Source organism: Vigna unguiculata, chromosome 11, assembly GCF_037176805.1.
Source record: "Vigna unguiculata cultivar grain cowpea cultivar isolate G323 ecotype 2 chromosome 11, ASM3717680v1, whole genome shotgun sequence".
In the NCBI taxonomy this organism is placed as follows: domain Eukaryota; kingdom Viridiplantae; phylum Streptophyta; class Magnoliopsida; order Fabales; family Fabaceae; genus Vigna; species Vigna unguiculata.
This window is the reverse complement of record NC_140802.1, coordinates 44,166,286-44,183,214: the sequence shown is the minus strand read 5'-3', so window position 1 is coordinate 44,183,214 and position 16,929 is coordinate 44,166,286. Positions and strand designations below refer to the sequence as shown.

The window sequence follows — 16,929 nt, the reverse complement described above, 5'->3', positions numbered from 1 at the left end:
TAAATTTTGGAAATCTTTTGTTTTCGCATCTCACTCTTAGTTATGTCACGTTTTTTTTTTTCACTTTACTATTATACCCACACAGCAATTAATAGAGTGTAACCTGATCTTATTATCACAAATTTTCACAACTTTTATGAGAGTTGAATGCATATACATTATAGTATAAACACAAATTCCTATACTTATTACAATGTATGATAGTTGTTAAAAAAAATTATAACATGAATTTATTTTTTTTATTCTCATCTTTTATTTTTTAAAATAATTTAATATAAATAATTAATTTTTTAAAAGAAAAGATAATGATAGATCGATTATTCATTACTCTCACATAAAAAAAATATATAATTTGTATATTTATCTTTATTTTTATATTTTTTCGCTGTGTGAAAAATATATATTGTCGTAAAATGTAGTTACATTTTTCATTAAAAATCAACCAATAGAAGGTTTTTCCTTGTGTAACACAATCCTGGAAACACATACTGCATAAAATTTACAGACACAAATATATTCTTAAAATCTTAAATACATATTAAGAGTCGAAACCAGACCAGAGAATAGCATCTGTTATCATGTCTTGTCTCTCCGGGGTAAGTCCCCTCATCTCCACACTATTCTCACATCTCAAGAATCAGAATACCTCATTCACATCAATTCTTCTTCACTTTTTCTTATTTATCTTAATATTTCTTTAACAATAATAATTCAACAGCATTAAATAAATATATCAATACTTAAAACATATTTAGAGATAAAATAAAAACAAGTTTATAAATTATATAATATGATATTATAGGACATTAATATTTTGACATCACACTCTTTTCTATTATCATTTGACATTACCACTCAATACAATTAACTTTATTTTTCTCTTAAAAATATAAAAAATAATTTTTATCAAGATTATTTTAATTTTATAAAAATTGTCAAATATTTGTGAAATTGTGTCAAATAATATTTTTCTTTAATATTATCACAACATGATGTTTTTTTTACATAGGATAATGATACTCTCATCTTTTATTTTATGACGTAGTTTAATAGTTTAGTGTGGATCATTAATTAATATATCAGTAATTTTTCTTTTGAAAAAATCAACCGTTTACACTAACTCATCTCTCGTATTGAAGTAAATAATGAAAGTAAAAAAATTGTAATTTTCCTTATTCAAATTACCATCACTTATACAAGTTATTATTATATATTACTTTATTTACACACTTTTTAAAATATACATATATAATTATCTTTTTTTACATTAAATAATAATCTTCTTCTCTTCGAATCCTCTGTTCCCTAGCAATGAAAGCCTCCACAGTGCGACGAAACTCCTCGTTGCTCATTCCATCTTCAGGGCAAGAAATTCGCGCCACCTCATCAACACCAACACCTTCGATCTTCTTCCTTCCCTTCTCAGTCTCACACCTACGCAACACACGGCGTCGTTTCGGCCTCAAAATCTCCGTTTCGCACCTTCTATAACTCTTTCCCAAACTGATATTCGCTTCCCCTGTTTTCACCCTCTGTTTCTTTCTTCCATACTCTGCCACAACTTCTTGGTTTTTCGTTGTATTCTGAACAAACTCTTGGTACAGATTAGGCTCCGGGACAACAACGTTGTGACCCTGAGCGGAGAACTGAGCGAAGAGTGCGATGATTATGATGTTTCCGACGAGGAAAACAAAGCGAGGACTGTTCATGAACAGTGACAGGTCTCTGAAATACTCGCCGGAGTTTCTCACTGCAACCGGAAGCTGCATGGAGAACCTTGAAACCAACACCAAAACCGCACACACTTCGATGATGCGTAACAAGCTTGCGACCCTTCGAAGCTTGCGGTGTTTGAGCATGGCTTTGGCTTTCTCTGCTTGCAGGTTATTGAAACTGAAGGAGTCCATTGCTTGAAGGGTTGATGCAGAAACAAACCACAACTCGTGTTATGTTATGTGTTTCACTCAAAGGGGAATAGAAATTTGTCTATGGCGATTGAATATGTAAGCGATGTTGCAGAGAACCGTGAAGAAGCTTCTGCAGAGTGAAGCATGGATACAGAAACAGAAGGGAGGTGAATGAAATTTGAAGTTTGATGAAGTGTGAACAGAGAGAACAGAGTGGTTCTGTTTTGTGCTATGAAGTTGTGCCATTCCTTCTTTATAGAGCAGAATCCAAACTTTTTGAGAAAATAATAAAATAAAAATCTCTCAATATTCCATTATCTACTTTATTTTATCCCTTCTTGTGTATGTATCAAATTATCTTTACTTTATTTTTTTTCTTTACCTCATTTTAAGTTTATGATCCATATCTGGGTTAAAATTATTTTAAACAGCTCATTTTTTTATCCTAAATTTTAAATAAGGCTAACATGTTATGTTTTTTCTAATGAATTAAGTGTGTATTTGATTCTGCATGTAGAATTATTTTTTTTAGTGTAAAATCAGTATATATATTAAAGAATAAAAAGTTTACATTGAATAAAAAATAACTAATTCTTACCGTTGCGTTAGAGATCGATTCGGCTAGAATCAATCCTCCCGACGCTAAATCAAACAAAATAAAATCATATCCTACAGTTTTTAGATAAAAGTAATTATATATAAATTTTATTTTTTAAGATGATATTAATATTATTCAGAATTGATCTAAATTTATTAATGATTAAATTTATTGTGTCGTCTGTTATTTTTTTTATATTATTATTAATATGTAATCCTATTATTGAGGTATATATGACTTGAAATAAGAAAGCATATTAGAAATTTCGTGTTTAATTATAAATATAAAATTTTTGAGTATTTATCTAAATGTAAATTTATCTTCTAAACTAATTTTATAATATTAAATTACACATAAAATTCAATTCTTGAAAGTTAACACGAGTTAAAAAAAAATTGAGAACAAGCATCGTCACCTATTCTCTTTGTATAAATTATACTTTGAATTATTTGTGGAACTTGGAATATTCTTCTTTCTGAAATGTCTTTGGACTGAGAGGAATAACTTGAGGTTGATATTGATGGCTCTCAGTTCCATTGTCACAAGGGGTGACAATTGGCAATATTTAAATAAAGTGCTGTAGAATTCATTCTAAACTTGAAAAAAAGTGAAACAAAAAGAGTATAATTTTTAATTATAGAATATTATAAACAGTACTATTTAACTCAATAAAAATTATTTATTTATGACTTAGAGATAAAACCAAAAGACTGCAATATTTTAATTTTGCTTACTTTCTCAATCATGTCAACATAATTTTGACTACATTTATCTACATTGATTAAAAGTGATTTCAGAAGAACCAACATATGTCTAAAATTAAGAAACAAAAACTGTCGGATCTAAAAAATATAGAATTATATTTAGCGAAATGTAGAGCTGTCAAAATGGGTTCAAATTTGCAAGCTAACCTGACTCATTACAGGTTCAGAGCAGGTTGGATTGAAATTTTTTTACAAATTTCAATACAAATTAAGTTTTGACCTGGCTCATCTAGAACCTGGTTCACTCGGGTTGACTCATCAACCCGCAAATAAATGGTCATATGGTGTTTTTTATTAAGTTAGATTTTGCATCTGGATCATGTTAGGTTGTTTTTTAGCCAACACATAAATAATTTGTATTTTTTGTGATTTTAGTCTGTATTTGAATTGTATTAAAATTGATTTAAATTTTAATTAGAATTATAATTTAGTTTTGACTGAAAAAAAAAATTGTATTTTTTTATAATTAAGTGAACCAGTGAGTCAACCCGTTTAACCCACCAACCCGTTTAACCCACCAACCCATAGTGGGTCGGGCTGGATTCAAATTTTTTTGACTTCTAATAAGTGAACCAAGATAAATTAACTCATTAAATATCAATCCATAATGGGTCGAGTCAGATCGGACCAAGTTATATTGTGCCGAATCTATCGAAATGCATTTGTTAAATTACTGTAGCAATATAAACTTTAGATTAGATGAAATAAAAATAAAAAAAAAGTAGAAAAATCACAAATTAATGTTTTGCTGTATTAAATGAAACATAGTATGAAATTGATTTGTGATATTTGTTTAATCCATTGTTTCCTGTTGCAGGTATTTTCCAAACAGGTACTACTCAATGAAAAGACAGAAGATGTTGATGAAGTAAACACTGCTTCTACACGTCTTACCCCTTTTGGTATTTTTTATTTTTGTAGAATCTAGTGTAATCTTTTTAAATTATACATTAAAAAATGGGATAAATCATATTAATTCACCATATTAAAATAATAGTAATTCTATATAAGACAATTAAAATGAGAATCCTATTTGCAAACACATTTTTTTATTTCTTTCATGAAATGATTTCAATTTGTTTTTACAAATTGTGCCTATGTAGTAATTCTAAAAGAGATTACACTAACCAAAAAGTTAAACACAAATATTAATGTGCTAAAAATTTGAATTATTCTCATGACATCATCCAAGTTTGATCTTAATCAAAATAACCTGTGTTCAAATTTTATTTGAGTAACATTAATTTGGGACGAAACCCTGCATTATTAGTTGATCACATATATGTGTAAAAAATAATACGAACTCACACTACATTTAGAAAAAGACCTACCCTATAGCATTAGGTGAAGTTATCACACTTGTTAAACAACTCCACAAAACTCATCTTTCGTTAATTAGTTGCAAAATTTAGGCACATAAGTGAAGATATTTTATTTAATTGATTGTTACCCAACGGATATTCATATCCATTATCAATTAATATTAAAATTTTAAATGTATATATATATAACGTGTATTTTATATCAAATTTTAAAATATTATATTTTAATGTAAAATTCTAATTATAACAACAATATCTTTATATTAATTAATGATAATTTTGATGTAAAAATATAATTTAAATGAAATTATCAATAATGAACAATTAAGAAGAGTATGAGTCTAAATCTTAGATTGATTAAAGATGAGAAGAGAAAGTTGAACACAGTATAAAAATGAAAACCTATGAATCTATTATCTTAATATTTTTTGTTAAGAGCGACATTAATGTGTAGGTTGAACTTATGTTTCATTATTGTTATATATCTCATATTCTCTCAAAAGACTCGACATGAATACAGTAATTAAAACAAATGTAAATTGAGATGAATATTTATTCCACATTAAACCGTGAATAATTTTAACTAGATATTTTAGAGGTGCATGAATTGGTTCCAATAAATAGCCGAATGGGTTTAAAATTTGGAACAAAAATGATGTGACACGAATGTTTGAAATTTGAATAACTGATTCTGAGGTTGTGATGATATTTTTGAGTTATGTTGTGGATATGGTTCCAGATTCTGCATTATTGAAATCAGGTCCTTCCCACAGAATCAGTGAAACGATGGGTAGCATTATACACATTGTTGTTCCCTTCAACCAACCATTGCTTCTCTCTGTTCTTGCTTGCTGGAACCAAACTTCTCTCAAGTATCTCACGCAGGATCAAAGCATAATGCTTCTCAATATAAAACAAAACCTCAAAAGTCTGCAAAGTTTTTAATTCATAAACAATTATTATTTTATTAACTTCTGTTTTTTCAAATTTTTTGTATTTCAGTTTAATCACTCCAAAATTCAATTCAACTCGATTCATCAAACCATGAGTATCTGATCATTGATTATTGAGTCAAGGCTTCTGGTGTGACCGGTCAAATGTTGAATGTAGGTGCCAAAAGCAAAATATTGGGTTTACAAATGGGCCTGTTGGGCCGCCAGCCCCGGATAATTAAGAAGCCATGTGTGATGTGTGTGAGGGGAACCGACCCATTTAGTTTCTGGTTCCTATTCTGTTGTTTGTTAGATAAGGCAAACAAACCAAACCAGCAATTTTTCTAACCTTTTATTCCATTTTATCGACTTTATTAATTCATACTTCTCTTTTCAAATTTCTTTTTCAGACTATAATGTATTTTTAAAATCATAAAATCATAGTTAGCGTCCAAAAGATTAACATTATGAGTATTAATATATTGATTGTTTGTTTTTTATTAATTGTTATAGTCAAAAGCCTAATTTTAAAACTTTACTGAATCATCTTGTTGTATTCCTACATTAATCCTACTTGTAATATGTATGTGTTTTTTCTTAGTTTTTAAATTTCACTCAAAATATTTAGATATTATTTAAGGATTATTCCAAACGATTTTTATGTTTCTTTTTTCTTAACTTTTTTAGTACATAGTCGCAACCACCTAAATTGAATACACTAACACAAAATATTCATTTAGGTCATCCAACTTATGCTTTACAACGAAATAACTAACGCAAAAAAAAAAAAAACACAGTGACGTTTTTGAAAACAAATGGAAGCAGTCTGTGAAATAAACTTAATAAAAATAATTAAAAAAATTAAATTCACGATATTTCTAAAAATGAAGAAGTAACTCTTTTAGACTTAACACTATCTCAAAAAAAAAAAAAATTCAATTTTCATTAAAAATAAAAAAACAAAAAACATATTTAACTATTTTAAATATTATAAATCTAATACTAATATACATATATATTTTTGTTTTAGATTATAACATGTTTAATCTCATACATAAAAAAAAACACAAACACAAACATATATATATATATATATATATATATATATATATATATATTTCATGTCCAATAAATATATATGTTTTCCTTAAAAAATGTAAAGGTATTTTGTTTTATTTTAATTCATTATATATGTTGCTGAAGGTCTTTTAGTTGTATTGTTATATAAACATGTTTGTACATGTATATGTATTTTTTAATTCATTTATTGACAAACACTCTTATTTGAAATGTTTTTTTAATTTTAATTTTTTTTATCATATTATTTATAAATTTTAATTTAATCAACATTTATAATTTACAACAGATCTGTAGTAGCTATAGAATAGTTTGCAGTTGTTTCACATTCACAAGTTCCTATTTGGAAATGGGCTTTCATTATTGGGTTTAACATTAAGGGTGCCCCAACCCAACACCGTAGGGTTTTTATTTTTATATTAAAAATGAAAAAAAAAACTTAGGGTTTTTGCTGGCTTGCTGGTAGATATAAAAGGTAGTCCTTATCTCCTCTTATTGTTTAGGTTTTCTTAGCGAGTGTCACCCTTGCTCTCAGTACTGAGCTTAATCCAACTTCACAAAGGTACCGTTTTTATTGCCCTACCATTCAATCACTAAATTCCATCTTTCTTTTACTGTGCCATGCCAAGGTTTGCGTTAATTACTGGTTTAATCGGTTTCTAAGCCATTATTGTTTTGACCTCCGTGTACTGCTGTTTTGATGATGTCATGATTGCGGGTTCTCTCTGATTTCATTTCTTTGAATTTGGTCCTTTTATTGGGATTTGTATGAGATTTTTCTCCCCTTTAACATGTGGGATTTTGGGAATAATGGATTTTAAATTGCAATGTTTTCTTGTAGCATTTGGTTTTAGGGCTTGTACTGTTTCGAATCACAGTTTTTTTTTTCCAATTTCGAACTGTTTTTTGGTGGATAGTGTATTGAAGATAAATTATACGGTTGCTTTGGATTCTTTTATTGTGTGAAAGACTGAAAGTGGATAGGTTGTGTGAAGCTGTGACATGCAATTAATTGAGGGTTGTAATGTGTAGGGCAAGATAATTTTAGTGAAGATTGTTAATTGTGTTTTACATTTCCTCCGAGGATGAACAAAATGAACTTTCGTTCTTCTGAGTTGTTTCCAATGCGGAAAATTACTGGAGACCTGAACCGAGGAGGTTGTGTGAAATGTCCATCAGTATTTCTGTATGTTACTTTGTTTTTTCTGGTGTGATTTCTGGTGTGATTTTTTTTTCTTCTCTGCAAAATCTATGAAATTATTCGCCCTTTCTTTCCCCAATCCATGTGAATTGTGATTGAATTTGTGGGCTATCGGTTGTAGGTTGCGAAGAAGGACACGGCACCTCCACCTTCCTCCGATCCCGCCAAATCTGGTGGTGGCAAGCCGCCTTCACTTCTCCCTGATCGTTCGAGGTATGTTTTTCTTCTCTTGTTCTGTTAATTTAATTTCGGTAGTTGTTTTGTAGATGCGTTAATTTTTCCGGAGAGATAGTATCAGTTGGTGTTGCATGTTACATCTGATTGATTTTGAGTGTTATTTGTTTCGTGTTATTATTATTCATTACCCATGACAGTCTTAATGGCTCTAATGACACCCTATTAGGCTCTTAATTGCTGTGATAAATATTAGTTAAATTTAAACCTAGCTCATTATTATATATGATTGTAATGTGGGTAGTGTACATTATCCATATATTATAATTTATTCTTATTTCTGAACGATTTGATTTGGCATCTTCAACCTAGGTGATTTATTATGCTTTATATTTTCTTTTTATTTTATCATGATTCAATTAATCTTTCCGCATTCTATTGATTTTGTTACGAGCTTTTCTAATTTTATAGGTTAATTTCTTTATTTTTGGTTCCTGAACTTTGGTTATTTATGATTCTAATTGTTCAGATTTAGAAATTATATTTATTTTGTTAAACTATTTCAATCTTTCAATTATATGAATATAATTTAGCTTTATGCTTTGGAACTCATAAGTAATTACAAATAGACCTGCAAATCAATAATACACAATGAAGTAAAGGAAAATTAATAAATTAATCATTACTGGAAACTACATGTTCTTCATTATATAAATACGTATGAAACTCGTATACGAATTTAAAGTTAATTTTTTTTTTTTTTACATAATAGATAATGTGACTTTTTTATCATCATACTTGTAAGACTTAACCGATCTTAACTTTTATGTATAAAAGCAAGCTTAAATTATTTTATGTTTTTGAATTATGCTATTATTTATATTTCATAACAGCTTATTTTAATTGGACGCGATGTTTTAATTGATTCTTTCTCTTACAAAGAAAACACTGCTATTTCATGTTATAATTTGGTATTCGGAGAGTTGAATTTTGACTTCTTATTGGTCACATTGATGCGGGATAACCGGTTTAGTGTATCTTCTTGCCGTAAGATGCTTGTTATTTGACCAATCAATAATGGAAACCAAAAAAAATTGTAACAGGACTTGCAATTGAAAAATTTGTTGAATGGTTATTCTCCTGTAGACATTTTTAATCGCTTGTTACCTTGTCAACCAAGCTTTTTTGGATGTGACAATATATCCAATTGAGGATTAATCATAGGGACAATAGGGGTGGAAGGGTTCATGTCCATAATTTCAAGAATATGTTGTAAAATTATGCGTGACCCCAACACACTCAACTCTTAATCAAATGCATAATTAAACTCAGTATTTTGTTTATGAGGAAGTATGACACATGTTGGAAAGTATTGGGAAGAGGTGTATGAATGTGGTAAATGATGTTGGAGTTGTTGTTGTTGTACGAGGGAACATTTAAGTTGTTGCTGAAGAAATTTCTATCGATTCATCTTGGAGTAAATAAAAAGGTAATGGTGATGTGTTTTCATGGATGAGGGGGCGAAAAAATTAATGTGAATGGACCTGTTATAAGTTGGGTGTTTGTAAATACGTGTCATCACGGCATTCTCACAATGGAAAACAATCACTGCTTGAGAACAACTAATGATCTCATCATCATAATTCATGATTTGTTCGTATGGAAAATTTCATTTTAAAATGAAAAAGCAAGAAAAATTCTAAAACTTTACAAAGTTCGGGAGAAAACAAAACTATTAATTAGAAGGAATTGGTGTGAGAAAATATGGTAAGGTAGGTGTTATATAGTTATGAGAGCTAATGTAAGTTATGCGGGTGACACAAGAATTTAGGTAATTATGTGGGAGATACTAGAATTCAGGTAGCTATGTCAGTGACATAAGAGCTTGTGGTGGTAGTCATGTGAACGACACGAGAGGAGGTTGGGTAGTCATGTGAGTGACCCAAAAAGTTATGTAATCATATGACTACGTAACCTTTTGTGCTACTCATTTATGACTAGCTAAACTTTTGTCACATTCACATGATTACTTAACCTCTCGTTTTACTCACATAATTACCTACACTATTGTGCCATTCTCATGACTACAAAAAACCTACCTTACCATAACTTAAACCAATCCCTCCTAACGTCATACACTACCTTCTCTCTAACATTGTACAATTTCATATTTTTTCTTGCTTTTTAATGTGAAATGGATTATTCTATTTATGCAATCATCTTCAGTGGTGGGATTGTTAGTTGTCGTCAAACGGAAGTTTTTCCGCAATGATTGGGTCATGGTGATGCCTAAACTCATAGGAATGATGCTTTAGCAATTCAAAGAAACTCTTCTACAAAAATCTTGTTGACCTCTACTTGAACAAGTTTCCACCATCATATACATATATCCCATTCAAATTTATGGCGGAGATGCATACTACAGCCCAATTTCTAACTAGTTCATCCAGATCAAATGTTTTCCCCTCCTCACCCATGCATACTACATCCCAATTCCTTTCTTGATTCCCTGAAAATGAAACTGTAAGATTTCCTTCAGCATCTTTAAAAACTTTTCGTGATGATGAGAATGACATTCTCACAGAACATGCAGAGACAACAACTTAGACGTCCTCCCCCATACAACAGCACGACTCCAACACCATTTATCAAATTCACACATCCCTTCCAAACAATTTCATACATATACCATACTTCATAAACAAAATACTGAGTTCATCATGCATTTAAACATTACGTGCTAAACAGGGTTCACATAGTGAACCACTGTATCTACACAAACACGTAATGCAACATTACCGACCATTGCCCTTAGAAGTGTCAAAAATCTTGCACACTAGAGAACAAGAGAACAGTTTTGGGAGATTCAAAAGATTAATAGGAGTCCACACCACCTTTGATACATGTTTAATTTCACATGGCCATAATAGGTTAGAGTCATTTAACTTGACAACATATTTATGGTATTGTGAATGCGGATCCTTTTTTTCCTATAAGTACTATTATTGCTCATATCAAGTCTTTAGTTGATACACGACCAAACAATTAAAAATGTTTACGCTTATTGGAAAGAATCATACAATAAGTTGTCACAATTTCTTCCTGGTTTCCGCTACGGATAGACCCCACAACAAACATCATATTGGCATGGAGTTAGATTAGGAGAATGTATACTTAGTTATCTAAATTCATATACCAGAAGAAGGTATGCATCATGCTTATTTATTCACATCTTTATTTCCCTAAATTCGTATATTATATACAATATTATTTGAAATTAAAATACTTTTCAGTACTCAATAAATTTAATTATATTATATCATATACATTTCGTTACTTCCCTACAAATCTTCATATTTTTTGCTCACAAGATTTTTCTTCCTTAACAATTTTCCTAATTAAAATATATTATATATATTTCGTTACTTCCCTAGAAATCTTCATATTTTTTGTTCACAAGAATTTTCTTCCTTAACAATTTTCCTAAGTTAAATTTCCTTAAGATATATGTTTCTAAAAAATTATTTTTCTAACCTTTATATCTATTTATCTAAGTTTATCTAAATATTTATTTATATATAATCTTTCCTAGACATTATTTATTTCTAAACAATTTTTTAAGTATAGATTTATTTTTAATAAAATCATTTATCTATATTATATACCACATAATTTTAATTTTTGTCCTAACGTTTGTTTTTAATAAATTTAAAATCAAGAAAAAAAAAAGAAATTCGGTTGTAACAAAAATAAATATCGACATATTTATTATAACAAAAATAAATATATGTAATAGAAAAATACTTACTATAACAAAAATTGATATATGTAATAGAAATTTTGAACTTGCTTTATCAAATCCTATGATCCTAATTTTCTCTTGCGATAAAAAATAAATAAAAATTCAAAAGCTATTCTGTATTACTTTTAGTGTCTCTTATTTTTTGTACTTTGAAAGTATGCCTGTTTGTTGGTGCACGGATTAGTTTTTTTCAACCTTTATGAGTCGTTGTGGACTGATTACTTATTTTCAATCCTTATAAGTCGTTGTGGTTGGTTATTATGGTAAAGAAAAACACATCTGTTAGAAATAGACTTGAAGGTAAAAGACGGTTATAGAAAGAAAAAATAGATTTTTAAAATTCAAATTCAATGTTTTACTTGAAATTATTTAAATTTTATTTCATAATAGTACTGTTATTAATTATTTATAATTTAGATACTCTTATTAATTTACAAATTTTAATTAACTTTCAATTAGGTACAATTATTTAGGTACTAACTTTCAATTAGGTACAAATTATATTTAATTTCATGTGTTCATAATTTTGTATAGTTTTCAAAGTTTATATTTTTCTTATTAATAATTTCATTAATTATTAATTATTTTTAAACATTTTTAACATCTTGTATATATATATATATATATATATATATATATATATATATATATATATATATATTCTCATTTAATGATGCATTATTTTACAACTTTTAACCAACATTCAGTTAGGTACAAAACTATTTCCAGTATTTAGGTACAACTTATATTTAATTTCTTGAGTTCATAATTTTGTATAGTTTCTAAAATTTATATTTTTCTTCCTAATAATTTATTAATGATAAATAATTAATATACAGGAGTTCATAATTTAATAATTTAATGGTGTATAATGTATATTACGCTTTTCATATATTTAAATTACATCATCATTTATTATCTATTAATATAATATTATTGATAATTAAAAAATAAGTACACAAAAAAAGTTAGTTGAGGAGAAAAGTCATCATATATTTAAATAAGGAAAAACAGTCTCATACTAGTGAGTTGTATGAACTGTGGCCACAGTTGAAACCATGGAGTCTACTACACACACATTTCGCCCCCGACAAATCTTGTAGTATCCATTTTCTCACCAATTCTCTCCCCAGGAGTTTTTAATGATCCAATATGGCTTCTCCTTCATCCTAATGGGTGCGTAGGCACCAGAACCATATCCCACCAGTAATACTCCGTGATCCAGCCTTTTTGAGCATATGTATGGGCATGAATACTGCATTGATAGCCACTGTGTTTGTGCCCATTCAAATTCACAACTTATCAGCGTTAGTAATGATAGTAATAGTAGTTTATAATAATATAACACCAGTAGTAGTTCTAACCTGCAAGAGGACCATTTTTCACAAGATTTGCAGCAATCTGCTCTTCATCAAGCGAGACCACACTGAAGTTTGCCACTGATGCTGCAATCTTTGCTTTGTCAAATTTACAGGTACCGCGATCAGTACCAGAATAAGGATAATCTTCCTCGCGCATCACCCCACCAGATTTTAGTATGTATTCAAAAGCACTATTCATCAATCCTCCATTGCATCCAAAGTCGCACGGTTCATCCGGATCACACTGCACATTGAAATCGATCCAACTTATAAGAAGGAAATGATTGGTAATTAATAATATTTCTCCCTCCTTGTGTTTGAATCAATAGAATTATTTCACTAATAACAACAGTGCTTAATTTAAGACTTTTCTTCATTTACTATTTTGAAGAATATTAATAAAATAATGAATGTAATAATAAAATAATAAAATAACCTTTTTAGATTCAACGATAATTTATTGCAGACATTACATTGCCTTGTGAACATATATGAATGTAATAAGTGTGTTTTATCCTCTAAAAATATCACCATCCGGAATCATACTCTTATTGGAAGCCCATAAAAGAATTAAGGTAGGCTAAATTTTTTCATCAATAAACATTCAAGAACTAAGTTTAGAGAAAAAATGACAAAAGCCAAATTTATCTCAGGACTTGTACTAGACAAAGTCATTGCCAAATTTCAGTTCTCAAATACAGAACGAACTATTGAAAATTACATACTTCATCTTCCTGTCCTAAAAGTTTAGCATTTTTCCGGGGCAGTTGTTTCCTAACTACAAAGGACTTCTCTTAAACTAGGATAAAAGTTACACCATATCAAGCATGAAGACTATTCCTAATCCTAAATAGAATGAAACCAGAGATCTATATGTAAACATAGTAATGAGAATGTATATAATCTTATTTTGGTTGGGTCCGGTATCTAGTGTTTAAAAGAAGAGAAAAGATACAGGTATATTTCATATAATATTTTAGTATTTTAAGATGTAAATTTGTAATTGAGGACCAAATTAATTATTTATTCTGTAAAATCAAACAGCTTTCTCCACTCTCGAAACTTTTCCCCTCTTAGTGTTTCTTCTTTCGGGTAACCTCCACCTTCCCTCTTTGCTCCCAACAGAATTTGTGTTTTTACTTTTTGTGGTTCCTTTTTTCTGTGCTCTTCTGCCAATTAATCTAATAATCGACGATTTCTTTTGCTTGATGCGCTGAAAGTGTTCCGTAAGCGTTTCTGACATTTTTTTTCCGGTAAAATGTTTTAGACCTACTTGATATTTCACTGTTTGATGTTTTATGGTTTTGAAGGTTCCTATAATTATTTCTATATAAAGGTGTTTGTCAGTTATTCATTGTTCTTGCCAAAGTTAATTTTAATGTTTATCATTCATCAAGACCTAAAACTATTCTTTTTTGGAGGTTTTCGAAAGTACTTTTTCGTTGAAGCAGTGTTTCCCATTTAGGGGTTGACGGCCATTTATTCTTACTTTTTGTTTCGTTTTTAATGTTTTATGAATGTAATTTCTCCTATAGTTTGTTGGCACTGCAGATGGACGGTAGGTTTGCTGAAGAGCTTTATGCTGAAAGTTTAGAACTGTCCAAATTAGAACTCACGTCGACCATTGCTGTTGATGAAGAAGACAAGTTAAACGGTAAGATGTAGTGTGAGTGAATTGATTTAGAATGAATACATCTATCGTTATTGTTTTTCAGTCTCTTGCTTTAGTCAAGGCTTTTAATTTTTCATTATTGGTTTTAGATCGTGGTGGTGGTGATGATTTTAGTTTCTGGGATGATTCTGATGACAAGTTGGATAGTTCGTTGGATTTGGACAGGGAGTGGCAGAGGAGGCACGACCAATTCCATACGGTTTTTGTTTAGCATTGTGGAATTAGTTTTCCTTAGTTTTGTTTCTAATTCTACACTTCTACATTGTTATTATCTAACTATTCTCTTTCAATTCTCCATCATATTTTAGATTGGGTATCGAGATGGTCTTATAGCCGGGAAGGAAGCTTCTGCTCAAGAGGGATTCAATATTGGTTTTAAGCAATCGGTTCTTGATGGTTACAGTTGGGGTGTTGTAAGAGGTGTTACCAGGTACTCTTAGAGGGAATACATGCACTTTATTACATTTTCAGCAATGTGACTGTTTCACTAATTGTATTTTAAAAAAAATTCTCTTGGTAACTTGCTTCTTGTGAAGTGCTTTTTCTCATCTTCCACACGAATTAAAAGAGAGGTTGATTCCACCACAAGAAAAGAGGAGCGAATTTCAAGGGCTGTATGAATCTGTGCATTCTTTGTCAACACCAGATGCTCTTGGATTGTTTGGTGAAGAAATCAAAGCAAGAGAAGCTTTGGAACAAAGTGAACACTCGGAACAATCCTGCCATGGCTCTCAACTGAGAAATTATCGTGGACAACTTGAATCTCTGATTAGTGAATCTTCGGCCATTGATATTCATTTGACCTGAACTAAAGTAAATGGCGATCCCTGAATTTTATGTGATATACTTCAGTATAGGATGATATGATCTTTTTGTGGTACACATTTTACAACATTATGATTGTAAAAACAGACCAATGGATGTAATTGGTTAGTTTTATTACAACTTTGCAGATTTTCCTTTTTCTTAGTCGTATCGTAGGTGTGTTAACATTAAATGATCTTTATACTTCATTAAATAGATAATGTGATTCGTGTCTACTTTTGCATAATAAAATACAGTTGAAGCTAACAAAAATGTTGAAATTCCGATGTAACTGGTTTACTGGATCAGTTATTAAGGGGGTGACAATTGTTTATATTTAAATAATATGAGTAATCACAGTGGCAGTAAAACAATTCCAAGAAAGAATTATCTATTGTTGACTCACAAATATCGACACCTATCAAGTGACTATTTGACATTCACATGCATATTCATATCCATTATCTATTAATATTATAATATTTTAAAGCATATATAATTTATATTTTATACCGACTTTTAAAAAATATTATTTTTAATATTAAATTCTAATTATAACAACACAATTTTATATTAATAATTTTATAATAAAATTATCTAAGATAAATATGATAATATGTTTGCTTACAATTTAATTTTACATATTTATTTTTTATTTAAATTTACAAAATTAAAGTTCTTTTTGAATATACTGTTTTTATTTAAAGTTATATTTTAATGTAATTTTTTTAAGATTAAATATGAATTTTAATTAGGTTATAGTTATTGCTAAATTTAATTTGCAATGTCTGAAATTATTATCAGTTTTCTATTGCTTTTAAAACTCTTCATACTTCCATTCATCTAATAATCAGGATTTTACTTGTAATTTATTAGTCCTTTACGTTAGTCATAAACTTTTATATAAAAATTTGAATAAGATTGCATAGAAAGACAAAGATGTTCCTTTCCGTTAGTAATAAACTTTTATATAAAAGTATGAGTAAGATTGTATAGAAGGACAAATATGTTAAAGATTAGAATGAGAAAGATATTAGACATTACTGTAATTTAAAAAAAATATCAATTTTTTTTTAATAAATAAGATTTATATTTTGTAATTTTTTTTGCCAAATTTAAAACAGTTATCGCAAATTTTAGTCTTTGAAAGACATAACTTAATTTTAAATGATGAAAAAAAATTGACGACACCAAAGATTTAAGGTGTACTACATTATTTTTTAACACAGAATATTCAATTTCATCTCATGCTAATGTAAATATTTTTATATGGAAATACACCATTTAACAATAAACATGTAATACAAATTATCCA

General features: G+C 29.1%; 2 protein-coding genes and 1 non-coding gene across 7 annotated transcripts; 2 read left to right on the top strand and 1 right to left on the bottom strand.

The window, feature by feature from the left end:
- Positions 1–1,152: 1,152 nt before the first annotated feature.
- On the bottom strand, positions 1,153–2,144 carry LOC114168877 (uncharacterized). The gene has a single exon (XM_028053844.2). It carries the CDS (start codon positions 1,905–1,907, stop codon positions 1,263–1,265), a length of 645 nt encoding a protein of 214 aa, XP_027909645.1. The 5' UTR covers positions 1,908–2,144; the 3' UTR covers positions 1,153–1,262.
- A 4,888-nt stretch (positions 2,145–7,032) lies between these two features.
- Positions 7,033–15,779, top strand: LOC114169693 (uncharacterized). Of its 5 annotated transcripts, none has more exons than XM_028054957.2 (7): positions 7,033–7,162; positions 7,923–8,014; positions 13,252–13,425; positions 14,690–14,792; positions 14,900–15,009; positions 15,119–15,240; positions 15,347–15,779. In XM_028054957.2, exons 4-7 carry the CDS (start codon positions 14,690–14,692, stop codon positions 15,615–15,617), a joined length of 606 nt encoding a protein of 201 aa, XP_027910758.1. In that variant the 5' UTR covers positions 7,033–7,162; positions 7,923–8,014; positions 13,252–13,425; the 3' UTR covers positions 15,618–15,779. The 5 variants fall into 5 exon arrangements, with proteins under 5 accessions (XP_027910758.1, XP_027910757.1, XP_027910760.1 ...); XM_028054956.2 differs by having other exon boundaries at positions 14,674–14,792; XM_028054959.2 differs by lacking the exon at positions 13,252–13,425.
- Positions 7,676–7,760, top strand: LOC114170939 (small nucleolar RNA Z159/U59). The gene has a single exon (XR_003601292.1). It is a non-coding gene; the product is annotated as a small nucleolar RNA Z159/U59 (small nucleolar RNA).
- Positions 15,780–16,929: the final 1,150 nt, after the last annotated feature.

Bases quoted from the DNA above. Each gene is read 5' to 3' on its own strand.
- LOC114168877 (XM_028053844.2), bottom strand. From the start codon at position 1,907: ATGGACTCCTTCAGTTTCAATAACCTGCAAGCAGAGAAAGCCAAAGCC.
- LOC114169693 (XM_028054959.2), top strand. From the start codon at position 14,690: ATGGACGGTAGGTTTGCTGAAGAGCTTTATGCTGAAAGTTTAGAACTG. The intron at 15,010-15,118 runs GTTTTTGTTTAG...ATCATATTTTAG, and splicing joins GGCACGACCAATTCCATACG to ATTGGGTATCGAGATGGTCT. The intron at 15,241-15,346 runs GTACTCTTAGAG...CTTCTTGTGAAG, and splicing joins GTTGTAAGAGGTGTTACCAG to TGCTTTTTCTCATCTTCCAC.